The following is a 19,189-nucleotide window of genomic DNA, read 5'->3' as shown; positions in this document are numbered from 1 at the left end:
GTCTGTTGGACATGGTGGTTGCCAGTGGTTAGTTCAGTTGTTGTTGTCTATTGAGTGAGTCCAAATCCAATGCTTCCCTGGTATATGTACTGTTATGTACACTGAACAAAAATACAAACGCAACATATAAAGTGTTGGTTTCATGGGCTGAAATAAAAAATCTCCTCCCTACGCAACAAAAACGTATTCCTCTCAGATTTTGTCCACAAATTTGGTTACATCCCCGTTCTCCTTAGCCAAAGATAATTGCAGGAATGTCCACTGGTGCTGTTGCCAGAGAATCGAATGGTAATTTCTCTACCATAAGTTGCCTCCAACTTCGTTTTAGAGAATTTGGCAGTACGTCCAACCGGCCTCACAAATGCAGACCACATGTAACCACGCCAGCTCAGGCTGGGCCTGGCTCCCCAGCGGGTGGGCCTACGCCCTCCAAGGCCCACTCATGGCTGCACCCTGCCCAGTCATGTGAAATCCATAGATTAAGGCCTAATGCATTTATTTCAATGGACTGATTCCCTTATATGAACTGTAACTCAGTCAAATCTTTGAAATTGTTGCATGTTGCGTTTATATTTTTGTTCAGTATAGATATGGAGTAAAAGTCAAATGCAGCCTATCTGTAAATGCTACCAATTGAAAGTGTAGATATTGTTTAGGTTTCTACATACCCGATGGAGTATAAATAGAACGGTACATGTGTCATGGCAAAACAGAATGTTTGTAAAGCCATGGGGGTAGAATTACAGTAGGAATGACAAGTCATCAAGAGAGAATCTCAGTTATTTGAAGAACTATTCCCAAGTCACTATCTCTGAAATGGTCCGGTATGGCTCAGACAAGGATTTCTTAATCTCTCAACCATCTTTCTCCTGTTTTAAGTTCAGACAGTGCGACATCTATCTCAACTGATAACATTCAAAAGAACTTGCAAGTTGTCCATTATTTTCCCTTCCAAACAGTGACTGATGCTGAGTGTGTGTACAGTATTCCAGCCTGGGGCAAGGCAACAACAAAGGCCATGGTGTCAAACAGAAACAGACGGTGGCATCCAGGCTCACATTACTCATCTCTGAAGGCCACGTTCTCTGACTGGTATTTCTGATAGTCAACGACTCAACTATCATCCCACAGCCACCCACCACCGTTCATCTGTCTCATTTCCTCATTCCCTAAAAGAACCAATAAGAGAAGGAAAGAGATTGTGTGTCATGATTGGTGGATAGGCGATGCTCTGAAATGGACTCTGCACTGAGGGCCCGGGACTTGGCGGAGTACAGCTGCCACGTGTGTCACGTTGTGGCTAGAGCTGCGTCCTGAGAGGAAACCAACACTTTTTAAAAATTTTTTTTAAAGAACTGACAGGACTTATAGGGTTTTAAGGGCTGCTGGTTTGAAACGGGGGTTTTTGTTTTGTTCAATATGTGGTTTTCTAGTTTCTTGTGAAGGAGGAGGACAGTGAGGTTTTGATTGAACTGAGACCTAGGATCTGATGAGGTTGTTCTGTTGACTGGCTGTTTGATACCTTTTTGTAGGAAGTGCTTGTATTACCTGAAGCGTTGTGGAATGTGCTTAGGGCGTGAATTGTGACATACCGAAAGTTCAGTGGGTCTATCCTCCCATGTCGTAGCTGTTTATAAGGTTCAACTGTGTTGCAGTGAAAGCGATGAACTCAAGAGAAATAGGCCTAGGTGGAAGGTTGCATCACAAATTGATCTCATTTGAATAAGGATGCAGTGAGGGAATCACGGGGAGTAAAACCATCATGACTGTTCAGTTTTGAATGTTATCACCTTTGTGTCAGTCTATGGGAATACATTTCAGTAACAGGTCGTTTTAATACTTCAGCGTGAGTCATGTTTCCCACGGTTAGGATAGACCTCTGGACGGCCTTCAGTTGAGCAGCATTGTTTAGTAAACTGTGGCCAGATATGATATCACTTCAGCTCTAGGCCCGGAGAGGCAACAGCAGGGTCCCAACAGTCAGCGAAGCAGATTAGCATCTTGTTACTGTAAGTACGTAGGCCTGCACCACACCTAGGAATCAACACACCATTCACAAGTGTCTCCTCTCCGGCCGTTCTCACTTTCATTAATAATGAAACAGAAATTAGACGCAGCACCTTCTCAGTAAGTTTGTCAGAAATCTCTGTGGGATGATTCCCAGTTGAAAAATTCCCTCTGTGCTTGTTCCCTCTGTGCTTGTTCCCTCCTGGTTCAAGGGACGCTCCCACCACGATTTCAGAACTCTATCTGGAAATGTTGCTGCCCTAAACACATGTGATGGCCATCAGTTGTAGCGCTGATAAAACGTGTTGAATTTCAAGTTGTTTGGTGTACCATTTCCTCTACTAGTAATAGACTAGACTAGACTATTTATTATAGTGCACAAGCATTCATTGTTTTGATTGGATGGTATTTTTAGGACGATTACCCAATGTGTTTGCCTTCGCAAAGAAATACTGAATAAATGTAAGAAATAATGCATGCTCACCTATTTCTCCCCCCCCCCCCATCTCTAGATTCCAAGTTACCACACACAACTCTACCCATTATTCTATCAGAGTGGAACATAAATCCTCTCATTGTCCTGAGGGTGCGTTGCTGCATTGAATTGAATTGTCAGTAGAATTCTATGCAATGAACCGTAAATTGAGAATGTGTTCATGAGGCAGTCTTGTTGATTTGAGAGTGCAGTGCACACAAACAGCTTTGTCTCCAAGCGCTGTCCGTTGTCCAGTAAGTCAAAACGTAGTGCCTTGAATGAGAAGTAACGGATCATTTCTGCACCCCTCCCTCGGGATTGCCACCTGACATTTACTCCACATCCTCTGTGCCTGACATCTGACATTGACTCCACATCCTCTGTGCCGCTCTCAGAGAAACTATTCGTCATCACCTCCAATCCACCCATATGTGTTGTCTATTGATAGCCTACTGTTACAACCAGCTGGGGCAGTCTCTGTTGGGCAGAATGGGGAACTAACATGTGAGGACTTGTTCAGTCTTGTCCTGCTGCGAAGCATGTGACCCATCAGCATATTTCTGGAAGGGTTTACTTGATGATTACGTTAGTGAGTTATTTGTTTTGCCCCCTGCTCCTGTTCCAAACACTGTTGGCCTGTCTAGGTTAGCCAGGGTTTCTCTGCTCCGCCAGTCGGCTGCGAGCATTAACGGTTCACCATGCCTCAGACAGTCTCTGTTCTCTCTCTCATTCACCACTGGAGTGTTGCACCACATTACAGTATGTGGTACTGGACAGCTGATGTGTAGTGCTAAGATGAGGTACATTTTCCAAACTACAATGAGTGAGCGATACAATACATAGCCTAATTATAGTCTCTCTGCTTTAACTAACAGTAGCCAATGTTCCTCCTCGGGAGTCTTGTTGACATTGACAACAGTAGGTTATTTCTCAATCGTGGCATTTATGGAATATTCTATGCTCATGTTTTAGTTGGGTGGGGAGGGAATAGTCTCTCTGCTTTAACTAACAGTAGCCAATGTTCCTTCTCGGGAGTCTTGTTGACATTGACAACAGTAGGTTATTTCTCAATCGTGGCATTTATGGAATATTCTATGCTCATGTTTTAGTTGGGTGGGGAGGGAATAGTCTCTCTGCTTTAACTAACAGTAGCCAATGTTCCTTCTCGGGAGTCTTGTTGACATTGACAACAGTAGGTTATTTCTCAATCGTGGCATTTATGGAATATTCTACGCTCACGTTTTAGTTGGGTGGGGAGGGAGGGGTGGGTTAGTACGCATTTCCTGTATAGAATAGTCCTGGAATGCCATGCTGTCTCAGCATTTCTGGAATGTAAGGTCACTCTGTATGGTAAACCAACCTCACCGTTTAGTAGTCGGCTCATGCGGACTCACTCTGACTATGATGTACCGGTTCTTCACAATGTTCTCTGTAACAGCTGATTTACTCTGTTAATGATGTGGACACTGGAGAGACCTGTTAGCAGAGCTTCACTGAGCTCTAACTGTGACACCCAAAGCAGAAATGGGTCATTGTATGTGTTGTGTAATTTCAAGCCTCAGTAAGAAATCATCTCCATTTACTGGTGTGACCAAAGGACTCATTGGCTCCTGTCAGTGTCCCTACAGTCTTAATGTGTTCCTCCTGTCAGTGTCCGTACAGTCTTAATATGTGTTCCTCCTGTCAGTGTCCGTACAGTCTTAAAATGTGTTCCTCCTGTCAGTGTCCCTACAGTCTTAATGTGTTCCTCCTGTCAGTGTCCGTACAGTCTTAATATGTGTTCCTCCTGTCAGTGTCCCTACAGTCTTAAAATGTGTTCCTCCTGTCAGTGTCCGTACAGTCTTAAAATGTGTTCCTCCTGTCAGTGTCCCTACAGTCTTAATGTGTTCCTCCTGTCAGTGTCCGTACAGTCTTAATATGTGTTCCTCCTGTCAGTGTCCGTACAGTCTTAATGTGTTCCTCCTGTCAGTGTCCCTACAGTCTTAATGTGTTCCTCCTGTCAGTGTCCCTACCGTCTTAATGTGTTTCTCTTGTCAGTGTCCCTACAGTCTTAAAATGTGTTCCTCCTGTCAGTGTCCCTACAGTCTTAAAATGTGTTCCTCCTGTCAGTGTCGCTACAGTCTTAATATGTGTTCCTCCTGTCAGTGTCCCTACAGTCTTAATATGTGTTCCTCCTGTCAGTGTCCCTACAGTCTTAATATGTGTTCCTCCTGTCATTGTCCCTACAGTCTTAATATGTGTTCCTCCTGTCAGTGTCCCTACAGTCTTAATATGTGTTCCTCCTGTCAGTGTCCCTACAGTCTTAATATGTGTTCCTCCTGTCAGTGTCCCTACAGTCTTAATATGTGTTCCTCCTGTCATTGTCCCTACAGTCTTAATATGTGTTCCTCCTGTCAGTGTCCCTACAGTCTTAATATGTGTTCCTCCTGTCAGTGTCCCTACAGTCTAAATATGTGTTCCTCCTGTCAGTGTCCCTACAGTCTAAATATGTGTTCCTCCTGTCAGTGTCCCTACAGTCTAAATATTTCCTAGTAACATGAGGACAAGGAGTTGTCTTTCTAAGCTTGCCTTTCCTCAGTGTAACGTTTAGGTGCTAGGTAGCTTCAGGGCCCTGGGTAGCACCTCGCAGCAGCCGGTTTCTGGGCTTGCTCATTTGAGCAGAGACTGGGTAGAGAGAGTGTGTGAGGGAGGGGCATGTAGAACTGGAATGTGGCCTGGGTGGCCACACTGGGTGACTCAGCGCCACAGCTCTGGAATCTGGAGGGCAGCTGCCTGTCGGCATGGCGACAAATGTTAAATGCTGGCTCAGTCCATCCTCACCACCCCTTGAAGTATGAAATGTATAATCATGGTAGCAATTGAAATGAAACAGTTCAAAGATCATGGGGAAAATATTAGACCAAAGTTGAGGACACAACAGTTCTCCTGACACGAGACTGAATCCAAACATTACACTGTTATGTGCATTTTACAGTTACTGTACTTTTCGCCACATTTGTTAATAACAATCCGATCATATTCTGGATACATTCAGTGACATGATAAGAATATTCCTGGAAAATGTGGGGTAGGTGCAACACAAGACAAAAAAATGTCAAGGGTTTGAGTGAGCGGACTAACTGGTTTCTCCAAGTGGCCACACACCTTTCCAAAGTGTACACAGTTCATATGTAATTTCAATGCACTTTATGACAAGTATTTTTTGAGCTCTTCTAGCTGTGCTGTTGAGGAACTAGAGCAGCACACTTGTAGTTGTTTGGAACACAGCCCTGCATCCCCGCCATCACACAACTAAGGTTTACACAATCAAAAAACGCTCCATTATAAATCGCATCTGGGACAGATGGGCATCATTTAAAAGCTGTTCTATTGACAACATGGCTAACATGACATCAACGCTCAATTTACTATAATCCTCAACGTCTCATCTTTCAAAATACATTGAGTCCTCTTATTTACAGCATTTCCCTCACTCAAGACAATAAAACATGTGCAAAGGTTTCCCAATTAGCAGGAGGTATGGGGACAACGTGTCAGTCAAACCCATACAGTGCTGAGCTCTGTCATTTTATAACATGTTACTTGTACAGCCACTCAAATCTAATTTAGGCATTTATCAGTGCCCAAATCTGCCATTTTCAATCTGTATATGGGTGCGAGTGGAAAGGGTTAATAACTAGTCACCTCCTCCTCCTCTTAAGGGTTTTGGGGGATTCCATGCAGTAATTCCCAGATTTAGTCCACATTGCTAAACAATTTGGCTCGTTTCAATGTCTGCAGCCATGAAATATTTTATTCTCAGTTTCTATGGGGATTTGTTTGTCTTCTGTATTGTGAGGGCCAGTTGTTGCAAAGCACCGGCTTGTTATTAAGACCCTGATCCATTCAGCATGTATTAGTCATTGTGATGATGACTACTTGTGGATGAGAAACACTTTGTTTTTTGCTACAGTGACAGGATGAATGCCTTTCACATTCAGACACCATTGTTGCCACATTGCACAACTCTAACCTTGAAAGAGAGAAAAATACCACCATTTGCCGTAGAATTTAGTCACTCTGGGCCTACCCTGTAAGATTGTAGTCTATTTATAGGATCTTAGAATGTGTTTGATAAAGTATTTTATGCACTGCGAGGAAACTAAAAAGTCAGACAGGAAGTGAAGTGTTAAACGGAAGAGAGAAATTCTCCCAAGTTCTCATTTTTATCACCAGAATAACTGCCAGCAGGTACGTTCTTCTTGTTTTGACCCCTGAGTGAGACATGGTAGCAGAGTTCTTCTTGTTTTGCCCCCTGAGTGAGACATGGTAGCAGAGTTCTTCTTGTTTTTCCCCCTGAATGAGACATGGTAGCAGAGTTCTTCTTGTTTTGCCCCCTGAGTGAGACATGGTAGCAGAGTTCTTCTTGTTTTGCCCCCTGAGTGAGACATGGTAGCAGAGTTCTTCTTGTTTTGCCCCCTGAGTGAGACATGGTAACAGAGTTGTTGAACCCAACCCTTGTCACTGACCTGTCATTTCCTGTGTGTCCTCCCTCCCTCCCAGGACGACAAAGAGGGCCCAGACGCTGTACGACGGGCGGTCCACCAGTCCTCCAGGCGTGTCTCACATCCCCATGGCTGAGCCCTTCTGCACCCGGACCAGGGAGGTCAGTGTCCACGGCCCCGTTCCAAATCAACCACTAGCACCTAGACCGGTGTCTGTGGCCTGGTCCAAATCCACCCCTGCCACTACAATGTAAATGTTGTAGTGGTGGGTGTTGCCTGCTGGGGAGTGAGTGAATGTTATGTCATTGGAACACAGGATGCTTGTGAGGGGAGGACTGCTCATAAATGGCTGGAACGGAGTAAATGGAATGGTATCAAATACCTGGAAACCATGGAAACTGTGTTTGATGTTCAATACTGTTCCATTCCTTCCGTTCCAGCCATTACTATGAGCCTGTCCTTCCCAATTTAAGGTGCTACCAGCCGCCTGTGCATTGGAACTTTTGATTGCTGTTTTTGGTGTGTAGTGAGGCTTTGCATAGTTACAATTATTTCCTTTCTAAGTGTTCATAAAACACACAAAAACACTGACCACTCTCTCCTAGAAAATGACGTCACGCCTCTCCCTCCCCATGCCCAGGTGCTGCTGGAGGTGGCGCGCAGCCTGGGGGTGAAGTGCCACCCGCAGGGTACGGTGCTCACCATCGAGGGCCCTCGCTTCTCGTCGCGTGCCGAGAGCCTGATGTTCCGCCAGTGGGGTGCCGACGTTATCAACATGACCAGCGTGCCCGAGGTGGTCCTCGCCAAGGAGGCGGGCCTTTGCTATGCTAGCATCGCCATGGCCACCGACTACGACTGCTGGAAGGAGCATGAGGAGGCTGTGAGTTTTTGTTTTGTGTGGAAATTCCCTCCCCATCGTATTTTTTTAAATTGATTGTATGCTCTGATGAAGGTCTTGCAACCGAAAGCTTAGCCTTATTTTTATTTTTTCACCTTTATTTAACCAGGTAGGCCAGTTGAGAACAAGTTCTCATTTACAACTGCGACCTGGCCAAGATAAAGCAAAGCAGTGTGACACAGACAACAACAGAGTTACACATGGAATAAACAATAAACAAGCCAATAACACAAACAATGCAATGACACAGTAGAAAAAAATAAAGTCTATATACAGTGTGTGCAAAATGCAATGAAATGTGTGCATTGATCCTAAGTGTGTGGAAATTTTATTCCATTACATATTGTATTGATAGGAAAGTTAGTATGAGAGGACAGGGAAGACAGGAAGAGAGTGTCAAACACGCAGTGGGATGGATACGCATCGACACCCAACGCTGACAGTGGCTTGCAGCCGCTAGTCAGCTACCCAGGCCGCAGGGAAGAAGCATTTACCCACGTGTGTGTGTGTGTGTGAGGTTCTGTAACTGTTTCGAGGAGAGATGTTTTGGAATGTCCTCAATTTTCAGTTGCACCACAACACAGGTTATCTGGAAAATTGTTATGCAAATGCACCCGTTTCACTAAGATGACGCATTCATGTACTGCATGTGGTCAATTGTCTTGTTACTTGGTAATATGTCTTACATCCGCTTTCACAGCAGCTGGACATTTCCAACTGCAATATTAGGCAAAAAATTAGTGACTAAGAACTGAAATGCGTCAGAGCTTTTTATTTTTACCACAGTAAAACACTTACTGCTTTCATTGTTTCAATTTCTCAGGGCTCCGGTCTTTTCCACCACATTCTTGACAAGGTGACATGACATTCAGCCTCACGTGGTATTTAGAGTCAAATCAAATGTAGGTTAGAGGTCACCGTCAGTGAATTCCATGAAAATTTTTCATAGAACGATTTCTCCCTGAATTTTGAGAACTAGCCTTTTTTCCTTAATATCCTGTGTGTAGTTAGTCACTTCTCCATCAGTAAGAGCCATTGTTTGGTAGTGAGTCTAAAACGTCCACGACATGAGGGCTGAAGTGACCGTTCTGTTTTACGGCTCTCTACGTGTACTCCAGCTGTCACACTGACCTAGAGGTCGACTCAATCTGATTTTAAATGCATTTATATTTGTACATAAACAAAGCAGGAATTCAAAATGTCTCAAGTTAATAACTAAATAGTCACATGCCTTTGTCACAAAGCTGTAGCAAAACAAATGCAAATAGTATTTTTCGGGATTTGAAATTGCACAATGACATTTTGTCTGGTATACATTTCCTCCTCGTCAGCATTTTACAGGCAACTGTTTACGTTTCGAATTCTTCCGCCTGATTATTATATCACTCTGAAGTACCACATGCATGCGCACACACACACACACACACACACAACAGCTTCCGAGTGAGTGACTGTCACCCACTATCCAGTTGATAAATTATGTCTGGGGGAGGCTCGGCTTCCCCTTCCTAGTTCCTGCAGCTGACCTCCTGGCCACCCCTCCCCCTCCTTCCCCCTCCTGTTGCACACCCTCTCACCACATCCTTCCGCCCTATCTACGCCTTCCCTCGCTGTGAGCCTGCCAGCCTCCGGTGTGAGTCCTGCCAGCTGAGGTTGAGTCACCGGTATACAGTTGTCCACAGGGCCTGAGAGATCACAACAAAACAGGCCCTCAGTTCAGGGGTGTGTTCATTAGGGCACACAACAACAACAACCCCAAAAATTTTGCTGATCATATGTTGTGGTCACTGTGCTACATTTCACAAAGTACCTTGGTCTTATGCTGTAGTGCATCAATCATTAAAAGGTTGTATAAGTGAATGTCCCTTGGAGTTCCATGGTAACATACTATCTTGGGTGGCACACCCCAACTGTATCGTCTTGGTATAAACGGCATGCTGTCTGGAGCTACATGGCATTTAGCCTAGTCGACAGTGTAGGAACAATTTCTCTGAATTCATCATAGTAGTTATCTCAATGTAGCCAATAATACATGTATGATTAGATTAAATTGTTTACATGTTTTGCTCCAATCTAAATGTTAATAGTGAAAAGGATTGCCTTATATCCTGCATTGCCTCAACCGTGTTGATGTTATCCTGTGGAGTCATGGCTTTGTAGCCGTATGTATTATAATGGGATTGTATCATTATTTACTGCACTGTAAGTAGCTATATGTATCACATCTTGATGCAGCCCTTGCTTGGTCAAAAGTAGTGCACTAAATAGGTGACCAGGTGCTATTTGGGATATAATCTTGATGTCATTGGAGCTGCTGTGTCCAAAGTCTCCATGGACACATCACTCTCTGTCTGACAGAGATTGATACCACTCTCTGTGTTTCAGTTATTGTCATGTGTTGTCATTACCACTGATGATGGAGTGAAGGACAGAGGTAGGTAATTACACAACAAGCAAGGGTTTAACAGACCATTCGATTATCTTTAGTGATTTTCATACTCCCTTTTACTTTAGCTGTTAGCTATACCATGCTTTAAGGAGTACAGGTGTTTCATACCGTCTTATTTTATAGTCTTATCAAAGCAAACTGTCCTGTAGAAATTACTCCACGGGCTAGCTGCCAATGTTTAAAGAGGATGGGCCTAGCTTTCAGAGCACCCCGTATTACACCCTGCAAGGTGTAAATCCTAAAACGTATGAAGGCTCAAAACTTATGGAAAACGTATGAAATAAATGCCTGCTATTGAACCTTGCTCATTGCGCACTCAAACTGAACCTGTAGGCTACAGTACAGTGTAGGATGTCTGTGTGAACTGGGCTAAGAGCTTTAATTCACAGATGTGTTTATTTTGTACCTCCACAATATTTCAACTGAGGCTTGGGTTGAAAGATTTATTTATTTATTTATTTATTTTGCGCCCAAGTTCAAAATGAAGTTGACGTTCGAATGCGGTTGCCTGGAGACAATCACGAGACGGGTAGGAAAGGAAAGTGAAAGTAATGTTGACAGTAGCTCCAGGTCTTAACGTGTCCGACCGGCTCTGTGACTGTCCAGGCGTGGCACTACGATCTTTCACGATGACTCTGTCAGATTACTGAGGTGTGAATTTTCATCAGCGATAATATCATGGATTAAGTAAACGCATGTAATTACACAACAAGCAATGTATTTGTGTGTTCAGGAGGGCGTTTTTGTTGTCAGTTTCCACAGATAATTATTTTTATGAAGCGCCTGCTTCGAACAGCCTTGGTTATACTGTAAAAACAAACTTTGAATATATATAAAAAATGTAACCCTTTAACTAGACAAGTAAGTTATTATTTACAATGCCGGCCAAACCCGGGTGACGCAATTGTGCTCTGCCCTATGGGACTCCCAATCACGGCTGGATGTAATGCAGCTTCGATTCGAACCAGGTACTGCAGTGAAGCTTCTTGCACTGAGATGCAGTGTCAGACCACTGTGCCACTCGGGAGATAATATTACTCTGATTAAAATGAAAGAGAAAAAATGGTGTAGCAGCCCGGATATTGACAAGAAGAAATGTACACATTTTTATTAATAACCTAACGTTTTGACAACGGTATTTTATAAATGTTTGCGTCTCACATTGTGAGGCACCTCCTTTGGTCTTGCAAGTGTTTAAGGCTGTCAGTCGCCATCTTTCTCCATATTCAGAATGTGACTCGAATTTACCGAGTTAAGCACCTCAATCCCACAAAAAAAACGTATTCATTAAATGTATTTCCTGGCTGTACCAGGTCTGCGTCGACAACGTCCTGAAGACTATGAAGGAGAATGCCAACAAGGCCAGCAGTATCCTGCTCACTGCTATCCCCCTGATCTGCACCCAGGAGGACTGGACCCACACCATAAAGGCTCTGAAGGTAAGATTTACCATTGTAATGTACCCAGGTTCATCTCTACAGGGGGGTTTAAATAGAATTATGTATAATTGAACATTATTTATCCTCAGGCAATTAAGTGCTTTATTTTTTTCCTTACCAAGTCAACACGGCAACGTACAACCATATGGGTTTGTAGGAGAGCTGGTGCTGTTCAGTGTCTTTCTACTAGGTCAAATGCTCAGTAAGCACATTCTCACTGAGTTACTCACTGCTTATTCACAGTTACTCACTGCTGAGTCGGCCTGTATCCACATTGGACAGTTACTGGGTGATAAAATGATGGCCTGTCTTGATGCCTCCATGTTAGGCTTCTGGTCTGTATTTAAAGGGGATGTATTTTAGGACGTCTAGCTCTGAACCTAGTGAATCCTGCTTATAAAACTAATGGAATAGTCCCAAAAGTGATAAGAAATAAATGCTATGTGAACCCAGGTCTGGTGTTCAAGGTGATTTCCCTCAGGACACCTGGCTCTGAACCCAATGAGCCATAATGTAAAGGCCCTTAGGCTTACCCTCGCTTCGTTATTCATCCTCAATGACACTTCAGTCAGTGAGATGGTGACTGTAATTTGACGTGCTAAACAGAAATTCCAGTATGGCATGCTTCGTGACGCAAACACTCAAAACAAACGTATTAGTTTGTTTTACTAACAGATTGCGATATGTATATTTTCTAAACTGTTTTTGTTAGTACCTCTGCTACTATTTAGTGTGTGTTTGGTTTCTTTCAGACAACAGCCCAATCCTCAATAATGCTACCAAAACAACATTGAGAACCACCGAAAAGCCTCTCGCCACCCCTGTATATCAAAGAATGACTTGCAACACACCAGCCACCAATACCAACAATGGATTCATCTCTCTCTCTCGATTCCTCATCAGTGAATCACAAGAAAGTGCCTGATATGCATGTTTTCATTACTGTACATTTGCCAGGATTTCACAACACATTTGAGTAACATTACATCGTTTGCCAGAAGCATACCATTCTGCATCCCACTGCTGGCTTGCCTCTGAAGCTAAGCAGGGTTGTTCCTGGTTGTTCATGGATGGGAGACCAGATGCTGCTGGAAGTGGTGTTGGAGGGTGAATAGGAGGCATTCTTTCTTCTGGTCCAAAAAAAAAGGTCCCAATGCCTCAGGGCAGTGATTGGGGAAATTTCCCTGTGTAGGGTGCCGTCTTTAAGATAGGTGTCCTGACTCTGTGGTCACCTAAAAGATCCCTGCTAAAATAAGGGTAAACATTTCTCTTTTTCTCTCTCTCTCTCTCTCTCTCTCTCTCTATATATATATATATATATATATATATATATATATATATATATATATATATATATATATATATATATATATATATATATATATATATATATATATATGACAGTCACTGTTTGTATACTGTTCAGCCATGTTTTCATACTGTAGATACATTTTAGAATGTAACTACGCATTAAAGTATGTCTTATGTCTTCTGAAAGAAAGGTTAAAGGACTTAGTTGGTTGTTTTCATGGATTGTTTGTAACCGCTATGGTCTGTACATGTCTATGACCAACAAGACTTTTGCACCGAGTATAATTGGAACAGGACATTCAATCAAAAGCAACTGCCACTTCCGTTGATAAAGCCTCAAGCCTGTTTATCCGGCTCTGGGGTGAAGTTTAGTTTAGGTACATATCTAGGATCAGCTTCCCCAATCCTAACCATTTAGTGGGGGAAATGCTAAACTGGCTGAAGACCAGTGACTAGGACCAACTTCACCGTACTGTTTTTCCACTTTGTTGCCCTGAAACAAGGTCAAACCACATTGTTGATAGATTTGGGGCTCTTTACTCCTAATTATTAGGTGAGGGAATAGTGGATTCATGGCTCATATACTTTCCATAAAATAAAATGCCTTGTTTCATTAAGAAAGACTTCCACTGAGGGCATTATCGATCTGTCTCATATCATGTGACGGGATCATCTAAAACTATCTTCAAAACACTTCATGTTAACCTAGCATTTATTTTTACATGGATTCACAGCTGCAGTATTATAATGTGCTAATAGGGTTCACTTCAGGAAGTAGGCTTAACAGTCAACATGATGGTGGATATTCAATTATGATTGTGTTCGACTGCATGTACAGGTCAAATGTGTTTGCAAGTGTGACAAAATCAATAAAGTTATGTAGATTGGAAATGTGCTTTCATTTTTTTTAATCAGGAAGTTAGCTAGAACTTTAATCTAACACTTGTTTGAAGTGACGCATATGGCTCAACATTGGACTTCCTGTCAATATGTTTGCATAATGTCACTCTTCTGTTACAAGTGAAATGATAGGTACTTTTGCAAAATGCCAGATGCTTATAAGATTCTCCCTTTATCTCATCTTGGTACTGTACCTTTAGTGACAAGTTGTCACCATTCAAATACGTTTGACTCGGAGAAAAATGAAGATCAGGAAGTAGACTGACTAGAGGTAGTGAACATAATGCAGCTTAACGCACGCAAATAAATACTTTTAAATGACAAACTTCAAGAAGAGCACATGGTTTAAATATAGCCTCCTTTCAAAATAGACGAATGCATATATTTTACTATTTAATTAATTAGGCTTGTGAAATTTGCTTCAAAATGTCCAATAACAAACATTGTATTGCCTCCCTCATGTTGGTCTACTAAATGTTTCCAATAAAAATGCCACTGCTAAAACGTATCCTCATGACAAATGTGATACTTTGTCATGACTGCTAGTGTTACAGCGGTCTAATAGGCTAATAACATGATTTCAGTCAGACTGAGCACGAATGGCGGGGTTCTAAGCATTCATTCCTGCCTTGTCGATCGTGCATGCAACATTTTGTACCAGTGTTCCAAAGTTATTTGTGGCTTCCCGCTGGCCTGGTGCGAAATGATAAGAGAAATTGCACGGGGCGTCATACGTCGACATCCAATGCTTTGGTTATGCTTCTCTCATACACAAAGCAAGTGTGTTTTGACCCCAAAAGAGAGTGCTTTCTTTTGCTTTTACAATGGTCTAGTTTAAATTGACCTTTCAAATAAAATGTAGCAACATGGCGGAACGATAAATAAATTATATTCAAGCAAAAAGTAGGCATATTAGGCCCATGAACCAAATTCTTGCATTATTAGTACAATGTACTATTAGAATTTTCAGGCGACGCCCACTTTGCCATCTACTCTTGTACAGTAAGTTACACACACAGTCTCATGAGTGTTTATTTCACAGTGAAATATAAATACCTTTAATGATATTGAATTTGAAATAACTGGGCTATTGTGTAGGGCCAGGGGTATTCAACTCTTACCCTACGAGGACCGGAGCCTGTAGCTTTTCTGTTCTACCTGATTTTAAATTGAACCCACCTTGTGACCCAGGTCTAAATCAGTCCCTGATTAGAGGGGAACAACGAAAAAACTTAGTGGAATTGGCTTCGAGGTCCAGAGTTGAGTTTGAGGGGTGTAATCTATGTTAAATAAACACAATAGTTATCGCAGCCTATCCAAACATTCGTTTAAACAGAACAAGAATGTTCCCATTATATTAGTCCTAAATAAAAGGTTTAAGTTGTACAAATAACAAGTAAATAGTTGGTTATCGAGCTGAAGGGACACACATTATCTCACGAATGGACACGCTAATTCATTGTGGTCTAGATCCTTCCATTATTTAGATAATTTCCTTTTGATGAAAAGTTAAACATTTCGTTCAATGTCGATGCATTGTAGCGAAACTTATGGATTTCAAATTGAGCTCAATAAATAGTTAATTATAGCCTAAATTAATACATATTTAAGTAGGTAGGTCTACTTAAATAATTCAGAATCGAAGTGACCAAATTTAGGTTTGGCATGAAACAATGTTCTCGGAATTATTCCAAATCCAAACATCATCAGCTTTATCTACAGGAAGTCCAGACCCATTTCCAAATGTCCAATAACACTTGTCTTAATATAAACGATTATGGATTATTATCAAAATACACAAATCCATACCCCACATTTTTACTTTTGGGTTTCTAATAATTCGTTATTTTAGAAGAGTTAAATTCTAAAATAAGATACAAACTCATCATATAGGCCTAATGCAATTTGATAAAAACAATTATTTCTCCAATCAAAAGTTCAAACGGGTGTACTGAAGGTACCAGTGTGCTTTTATTTTTGGTAAAGTAAATTCCTCACCTTATCAATATTGTAGAGTATATATTTTCCTATAGCAACGCCAAAGCAGTCTATCTGTGATTATTACATGATTTAAAATAACAAACAAAAAAATGACAACTTAACACTAAAAACAAATGTTACATGTACTTATAAATATTAAGCCTAATTAACAAACCGTTGATTAAGTGCATAAGTGCAATACTCTTCGAGAGGCATAAATAAAACATTTTTTTTATCGAGAAAAAAACTATTTAAGAAATGAATGGGTCTAGAATATACATCCGTATTCTATACAATAAAATCGTCACACAAATAAATACAACGCATCTTTGATTTCACAAAGCCTTCAGAAACGCAACGACATTACTATGTCCACTTTCTATTGCCAAATCGATTGGCCGGCAGTTCCGATTGTCCCGGCTGTTCGGATCGGCGAGGAATTGGACAAGGATCTCTACCGTGTCCAAAAAGCCCATCCTGGCGGCATCGTGTAACGGCGTTGTCCCAGTGTGTCGGTCTGCGATATTAGGATCCGCTCCTTGCATTAGTAACAACTGCGCCACTGGTGAACTGCCCATCATCATCACCTAGGAAATACAAATCAAGTTGATTTTACTTACAGATCTTCTGCTAGAATATTTCATAAATATGCCAATATTTGCGAGGAAAATAATGTTGCCATGGTGTGTAATACGTTATTTAGAGGGGCATTTGAATAACACTAAATAATACATTATGCCTATAGTTCTATCAGACCATAAAAGCGCATGCTTTTCGTTTCAGATTGTTTAAAGTGTTTTAATGATCCAACAATGTCGGTGCTGTTATTCACTTAACAATTTAATAACAATATAATAACAATTTAATAACAATATAATAATGGATATAAATGACAAAAAAAGCAGTTAGGCCCAACTGATGCTATAACATTGTTAAAGGGTATAAGTCGGCCTACAATTTCTTATGATTTCAATTTTACTTATTTTAATTGCAGCCACACCTTTCGTATTGTAGCAAACCTAAAAAGCATTAAAAATGTAGGGCTATCAAAGTTAAGGCCAAATATAGATAGGAAGAGTCAGCATTGGCATTTTGATAGCAGCCCGAGGACATTTTTTTGTATTTTTAGAGTAAGTCATTAAATCTGAACATATTAATAATTTAAAATAAGATATATCATGTTATATGGATAACTTTGGCCATTTTTGGGAGAGCAATTTTGAGTTTGGAAGGTTGGGTGTGGTGACCTGCATGCATCCTCCATTGCCCCGATATAGCTTACAATGGTAATGCCATGGACCATTTTGATAGAGTATAATATCGAATTATTTCTATGTTTATTTGAAAGACAAACTCATGGAAATATTTCCAACAATAGAAGTAACAATTTGGACTTTATAAAAGTGAATGGCAGGCCTATAGAAACCACGGGCAATTGCACACCATTCCCATCACTCGGTTCCTGAGGCGCAACAGACTATAAACTATGACGCAAATAAAGCACATTAAAATATATAGAATATATAACAAAGGTAATATAGCTCCCATGCAAATAATTTCACAGTATGACATGCTATTCTAGTAATTTGTTAAGGCAGTTTATGTTTTCAACCTAAAACAGTCGATTTTTTTAAACAAAGCGGCATGGGCAGTCTCTGCAACGTTAAAATATTGATGACACCGTTGAATATTTACTCTCTTTTACAATAATCACGACACGATCTTAACCAATAGGCACGACGACTAGAGCGTAGCGCGAGACACTTACCTGCAGAGGTGTCCGTCCAAAGCAGTTTACACCGTTGACGTCCACTCCACTTTGTAATAGAATTTTAACACGATTGGTGTTGCCAGTCGCGGCTGCTGAGGCTAGATCATCCTCGAGAGGCATCGTCATGAGCAGAGATAACACCGCTCCGCTCGTGTCAATAACAGTCCAGCACTTCACAGATTCCTTTGACAGGTAGCTTCACAATGTCAATATCCGGACATCTCGCGCAAAATTATATTCATTCGAAAAAAAGCCTAAACAGTCGTTGACGTTTCCTCTTTCAGGCTTCATTCGCATGTAACGTGATAGAAAGATCCTCGGTCAGTTGGCTAGAATAAATTAAAGCGTACATCGTATGACCGATCAGACGGTAGTGTGTCTGGACTTGCCTGTGTTTTGAATTGCTGACGTCATTCTGCAGCAGATCTAACCAGTCGCGCATGCTCTTTTGGAGCTCTAAAGGACACAGTACCAGGAAGAGAGCGAGTTTGTTGACTGTAGAGTTTACAGTGGAAAAACAGTGGGACAAATGCTTCGTCAAATCGTCTATAACCAATGTGTTGGATATCAATATGAAACCTATGCTGCTACAATGTCGCCACATTTGTTGTTATAAAATAACTGTATGCGCTGCAATCTACTGCTACAATGTATCACCGTCTCTGGCAGATATTATTGCAACGCGTGCCTCACTACACGCTCCGATAGTACAGAATGCTGGTTACACCCGCGTTATGACACAGCAGGTGGCAATCACCATATAACTCAGCTGCTTTCTGAATGTAGACCTATAGCCTCAATGTCAATACTATTGAGGAACATGTCTGTTTGCTATGCACCTATTGATGTATTCAATAATGTAGGCTAAAGCAATTGTGCACGCTATATACTGAACGAAAATATAAAAGCAACATGCAACTATTTCAAAGGAAATCAGTCAATTGAAATAAATAAATTAGGCCCTAATCTATGGATTTCACGAATGGGCAGGGTGCAGCCATGGGTGGGCTTTGGAAGGCATAGGCCCACCCACTGAGGAGCAAGGCCCAGCCAATCATAATGAGTTTTCCCCACAAAAGGGCGTAATTATACAGAAATACTCCTCCGTTTCATCAGCTGCCCGGGTGGGTGGTCTCAGACCATAAGCCAGGTGAAGAAGCAGGATGTGGAGGTCCTGGACTTTCAAAGGTCTTGCAGTGCCTTCAGAAAGTATTCACAACACTTGACTTTTCCCACATTTTGTTGTGTTTACAGAGATAATTTTTGTAACTGGCCTACACATAATACCCCATAATGTCAACGTGGAATTATGTTTTTCGAAAATGTTGCTAATAAATTAAAAATTAAAAGTTGAAATGTCTTGAGTAAATAAGTATTCAACCGCTTTGTTACGGCAAAACTAAATAAGGTCAGGAGTAAAAATGTGCTTAACAAGTCACATAATAAGTTAGGGTTAGGACTCAGTCTGTGTGCAA

At 41.5% G+C, this 19,189-nt stretch overlaps 2 protein-coding genes across 4 annotated transcripts in view; one reads left to right on the top strand and one right to left on the bottom strand.

The window, feature by feature from the left end:
* The window catches only part of LOC139370715 (S-methyl-5'-thioadenosine phosphorylase), a 32,118-nt gene extending 19,079 nt beyond the window's left edge, over window positions 1-13,039 (top strand). For 2 of the 3 annotated variants that reach the window (XM_071110364.1, XM_071110366.1), the window contains exons 5-8: window positions 7,025-7,127; window positions 7,607-7,846; window positions 11,627-11,752; window positions 12,505-13,039. In XM_071110364.1, the coding sequence (XP_070966465.1) occupies window positions 7,025-7,127; window positions 7,607-7,846; window positions 11,627-11,752; window positions 12,505-12,546 (511 nt within the window). In that variant the 3' untranslated portion in view covers window positions 12,547-13,039. Of the gene's footprint in view, window positions 1-7,024; window positions 7,128-7,606; window positions 7,847-7,973; window positions 9,531-11,626; window positions 11,753-12,504 lie in introns of those variants that run through there. The other variant, XM_071110365.1, reaches the window with a different exon arrangement.
* Window positions 13,040-13,954: 915 nt separating this feature from the next.
* Window positions 13,955-18,127, bottom strand: LOC139370716 (cyclin-dependent kinase inhibitor 2A/B (p15, inhibits CDK4)). Its single transcript, XM_071110368.1, has 2 exons — window positions 17,712-18,127; window positions 13,955-16,530 (listed from the first exon to the last, which is right to left on the bottom strand). The coding sequence occupies exons 1-2, from the start codon at window positions 17,838-17,840 to the stop codon at window positions 16,279-16,281; spliced, it is 381 nt and encodes a 126-aa protein (XP_070966469.1). The 5' UTR covers window positions 17,841-18,127; the 3' UTR covers window positions 13,955-16,278.
* Between the last annotated feature and the right edge of the window lie 1,062 nt (window positions 18,128-19,189).

Source organism: Oncorhynchus clarkii, chromosome 17, assembly GCF_045791955.1.
Source record: "Oncorhynchus clarkii lewisi isolate Uvic-CL-2024 chromosome 17, UVic_Ocla_1.0, whole genome shotgun sequence".
NCBI classification, from domain to species: Eukaryota; Metazoa; Chordata; class Actinopteri; order Salmoniformes; family Salmonidae; genus Oncorhynchus; species Oncorhynchus clarkii.
This window is presented reverse-complemented; position numbering and strand designations above follow the sequence as displayed.

Excerpts from the sequence above, each read along its gene's own strand:
- LOC139370716 (XM_071110368.1), bottom strand. The coding sequence starts at position 17,840 with ATGACGATGCCTCTCGAGGATGATCTAGCCTCAGCAGCCGCGACTGGC. Across the intron at positions 16,531-17,711 it reads TTGGACGGACACCTCTGCAG|GTGATGATGATGGGCAGTTC; the intron begins GTAAGTGTCTCG and ends TGTATTTCCTAG.